The sequence below is a fragment of the Gavialis gangeticus genome, unplaced genomic scaffold (assembly GCF_001723915.1).
Source record: "Gavialis gangeticus isolate Ggan-Ray unplaced genomic scaffold, GavGan_comp1, whole genome shotgun sequence".
Lineage (NCBI taxonomy): Eukaryota > Metazoa > Chordata > Crocodylia > Gavialidae > Gavialis > Gavialis gangeticus.
This window is the reverse complement of record NW_017729031.1, coordinates 62,333,386-62,337,807: the sequence shown is the minus strand read 5'-3', so window position 1 is coordinate 62,337,807 and position 4,422 is coordinate 62,333,386. Positions and strand designations below refer to the sequence as shown.

The following is a 4,422-nucleotide window of genomic DNA, read 5'->3' as shown; positions in this document are numbered from 1 at the left end:
GGTCCCTTCCGACCCTAGAAACTATGAAACTATGGATAACTGTCAAGCAACTATGTAGTAGGCATCTGTTCAAAGTATGGGGAATGACATAATAACAGGTGTTAGATGGAATATGGGAAGAGTAAGAGATGGAAGAGGAAAAGATTACATAAAATAATCTTTAATCTTAAAAGGTAATAGTGTGTCTCAGTAAATATATATTGCATATAAAGTATCAATCAAATTACTTTAAATGATTTCTTTTTTTCTTTCTTTTTTTTTTTTTTTTTTTTTTAAAGCATGGCTCCAGTTATGAAAACAAAGAAAGCTACAGCTCTCGCCAAAGAAGTGCCTCTCCAGAAGATAGGTAAAAATTATTCATTTAGTAGTTCTTTAATGGTAAATAAAATTCTGTGTTAACTTTATCCACATAAAATTAGATAAATAAAACTTAAATGTGTTTTGTTACATATTTTTTATTTATTAATGAAATGGGAAACAGCAGTTGTTGATGCAGCAAGTGTCTGTGTGTGGGGGGATTTGTAATTAAATATTTTTAAATGAAGAAATCATGCCTAATAATTTTAAAACATTAAATACTGAAAATATTTTAAATGGAAAATAGATTTCAGTCTCTTGCTTGAGGTCCCTATGTTACTGTGCCAATTTTTATTTTATAGCAAGATTATGAATCCCAGTGGGAGACTTAAATGCCATTTCATGTTCAGTCTACCATTTATATAAGGCAGGAGATGCATTCTTGGTAATTTTCTTTTAATTTCACATTTTATTTGCAGTAAATCCAGTACAAGAGTGTTTAAAACAATTATGCCAATGTATATTATGTTTAGCAGCCTCACCAAACTAAATTAAGTGAACGCGCTTTCATTCAGCAGATCATAAATTTTCTTTTTGCTACAATTCCTTAGGATTACTCTATTATTAAAGAAATGTTTATTGATTTTTTTCCCCCCCCCAGCAGCATAGGGTTTATAAAGTATATGTTTTCCACCTTGTATTCAAGGTGGAAAGTACACACTTCAAATCAATAGTGAAATAAAAATCAAAAGTATTCTGCCTATGTGTATAAAATACTATACTCTCTTTGTATAGTTAATAGTGAAATGCAAGTCATTGATGGAAAAATGTGACCTGTCAACATTTCAAATATTTGTAAGTTTGCAACAAGGAACAACTACTAAATATACATCAGGTGGCTAGTACAGCACTTATAAATCAGAGGTGAAATAAAAATATACTAAAGACTTGTGTTTGTGATTTGGGGATAGATCTGAAGAGGGTGAGCGGTACTCCAGAGACAGAGGTTACTCTGATGGCAAGTATGATAAAGAAGATGCAGGAAGAGGACATGATCACAAAACTTATGAAACAAGGTTAGCATCAGTATTTCTGAAATGGAAAATTGTAGTCATGCTGGTTAATATAGCTCTTGATAGTTACTGTTTCAGTTGACAACAAAACCATTACTCCAAAATCTGGTATCTTGACTTTTAGGAGCGGGGAGAGAGAGAAGCATCAAGAGAAGAGGGCAGACAGGGATTCTGATCGGAGGAAACAGCGAAAATTACCTTCACCTGATAGAAAAAGTCCAGAAAGATCATCATCCCAGAACTCATTTGTTCAAAATGAACCCCCTTCAAAGAAGAGGAAGGAAGATTTGGATCCAATTCTCACCCGTACAGGTGGAGCATACATTCCTCCAGCAAAGCTGAAGATGATGCAAGAACAAATTACTGATAAGAATAGGCAAGTCAAATTAAAATTTCACAGTTAACAATATTTATTGAAGAAGGAAAGCACAAAAAAGCAAAACTAAAGTATGCTACAAGAGACCAAGATTTGGAACGTAAATTGATGTAATAACTATTCATTAGAAGCTGTCTTTTCCTTTACCTGATATATTCTTAGAAATATATCTTCTCCTTTATCTGACATATTCAATAAGCGGGGGGGGCACAGAGGAGGGAGTTGGGCAGGGCTGGGGCTGCTACCCAGCTGGGTCATGTGTGGGGGTTGGGGCCCAGCAGGACTGTAATATGTGATGGTAGGGCCCCAGCAGGGAGCAGGATGGGGCTCTGGGCAGTTTGTCTGGAAGGCGGGGGGAGAGAGGCTGGCTTCCAACCACTAAGCACATTCCTGGGGGTTGGGAGGACCTGTGCCCCCCAGATCTATGCACGGGGTGGAGGCAGGTGCAGGCTGCCTGCTGTGAGCTTGGGCTCCTGCCCTGCTGCTCTCCTCCTGGGCCTCTGCGGCCTGGCGGGTGCAACCCAGTGCTGAAGGGCACAGCAGGGCTGAGGAGGCTCCTTGCCTCCGCGAGCTCTGTGCTGCCCTGGCCACGTACTCCTTGCATGCACAGCAGCAGAGCGGGTGGCAGCTCAGGGGTGTGCCCCCTGCTGCAGTCCTGCATGTAGGGGATGCATTGCTAGGGCAGCGCAGAGCTTGCAGTGGCAAGCAGCTTTCCTGTGTGGCCCCCACTCTGCCCTGCAGTAACGGGTTGCACCCACTGGGCCGTGGAGACCCCAGGAGAAGGCAACGGGGGGAAGTCTGAGCCTGCAACAGGCAGCCTGCACACAGATCTGGGGGGCATGGGTCTCCCCTGACCCCCCCTGGGAGTGTGTGCAGTGGTGGGGAGCTGCCCCCTCCACCCACAGAAGGCAGGTAGCAGCAGGGAGCCAGGCTCTGCTCTGCTGCAGCAGCTGCCGACTCCAGCTGAGGGCAGTGGACTGTGGCCCCATATCCCTGGCAGCTGGGGGCCCCCTCTGGCAGGGCTGGGGGTGGAACCAGGGGACAGTGGGGTGGAGTAAGGGTCACCAGCAGGCCAGGGGGTGGGGAGAAGTTTGGTAAATCAGGGGGAGGAACAAGGGTCCTTTCATTTTAATCATGGATTTGGGGGTTTTAATCAGAGAATTTGCAATTTTTTTTTTTTAATGGGGGAAAACCCGGATCCCTGTTGATCAGTACAATTGTGAAATCAAAACTGGGGAAGATTAAATATGTTATAAGCACTGGTGTTTTGGGCTGTAGTGAAATTAAATTAGTAGTAAACATTTATGGTACCTCAGATTTAGTGATATTAGTAATTTTATGATGTTTTCATAATAGCTTAGCATATCAAAGGATGAGCTGGGAAGCCCTGAAGAAGTCAATCAATGGTCTTGTCAATAAGATCAACGTTTCTAATATAGAAAATATTATCTATGAACTTCTTCAAGAAAATATTGTGAGAGGAAGGTAAGCTTCAGATGATTTATTCAATAAATAGTTAAGCATTTCTGTTTTCATTTGTCTCCACATATGCTTGCAATTAGAAAGCTATAATAGTCTTTTTAGTCCTTTATGCTTTCTCTGCAAAAACGTTGAATTGTTTTTTTATTCTGTTATTTTCCTGTTAAGTCCGTTTGAATGTGTGTGAACACTTGTATTTTTATTTTTGCTTATTTTACATCTTATTTTCAAAGAAGAAATAAATTATAACATACAAAAGAAAAGATTATAAAATAGGAAAAAATAAATCCTCAAATACTTAGGAAAGAAAAATATGTTAGTTCTGTAATAATTGCACACTCTTCTTCTGAAGATTGGTATTACCCAGTGATTCTCAGCTAGGGTGATGTGGCACCCTGAGGTGCTGTCAGATCCTTTTGAAAGTGTGAGGAAGTAAGCAGATAAGCACAGTCTGAGGCTGCAGCTCAGGCTGATTACCCCACTGCCTTTGCAGGGAGATAAGAACTGCAATATATATGTTCGTTTTTCAAATTGGGTACCACTTAATTCACAAAAGTTATGGAGGGGTGCCTGGAGTCCAAAAAGTTGAAAACCACTAGTATATCCATTAAAGTTATACGACTAGAATTTATCTGTTGGGTTTTTTTAATCTGTATATAGCAGGGCATACTCTCTGGCCGTGAGAGTAGGACAGCCAACCTTGGGGTAGCTGGTAGGGGAGTGCGAAGCTTCAATCCCTGACTCGCTTGGGAGAAGATTTGGCCTGATTCGGAGGCCAAATCACCAAATCTGAATTGAATCAGGAGACCAAAAAAAACCTGCAAATCAATTTGGCAAAGATTTGAAAGGCAGTCCTTTCTGGGGAACAGAAATTGAGAGGGGGATAGGGGTCTGCTATCTGTAGCTCACCAGTGACTGTGATCTTTCCCTGAGTCCCCTTCCAGTCACAGTGCTCTGGGGGAAGGGCATAGAAACAGCATATAAGCCTCTGTCTGCAGCCTTTCTGTCCCTTTTTTGAGCTGTTCCTGCCTGAGCAAAAGAGGGGCGAGCAGCTGGTCCAGAAACAGGTGGACAGACAGAGATCTAACCAGCACCGACCTAACTATCCCTACTGTTTTCATCCAAATTTTCCAAAAAAATGACAGTTACAGGTATTTCAGTGATTTTCCCCCCCCCCCCCCCTTTTTTTTTTTTTTG

The 4,422-nt window shown here is 41.5% G+C and overlaps 1 protein-coding gene across 3 annotated transcripts in view; it reads left to right on the top strand.

Moving 5' to 3' along the window:
- The window catches only part of CWC22 (CWC22 spliceosome associated protein homolog), a 116,261-nt gene that overhangs the window by 23,468 nt on the left and 88,371 nt on the right, over positions 1–4,422 (top strand). For 2 of the 3 annotated variants that reach the window (XM_019523036.1, XM_019523038.1), the window contains 4 exons: positions 279–346; positions 1,263–1,373; positions 1,495–1,746; positions 3,103–3,231. In XM_019523036.1, coding sequence (XP_019378581.1) covers positions 279–346; positions 1,263–1,373; positions 1,495–1,746; positions 3,103–3,231 — 560 coding nt within the window. The remainder of the gene's footprint in view (positions 1–278; positions 347–1,262; positions 1,374–1,494; positions 1,747–3,102; positions 3,232–4,422) is intronic. The other variant, XM_019523037.1, reaches the window with a different exon arrangement.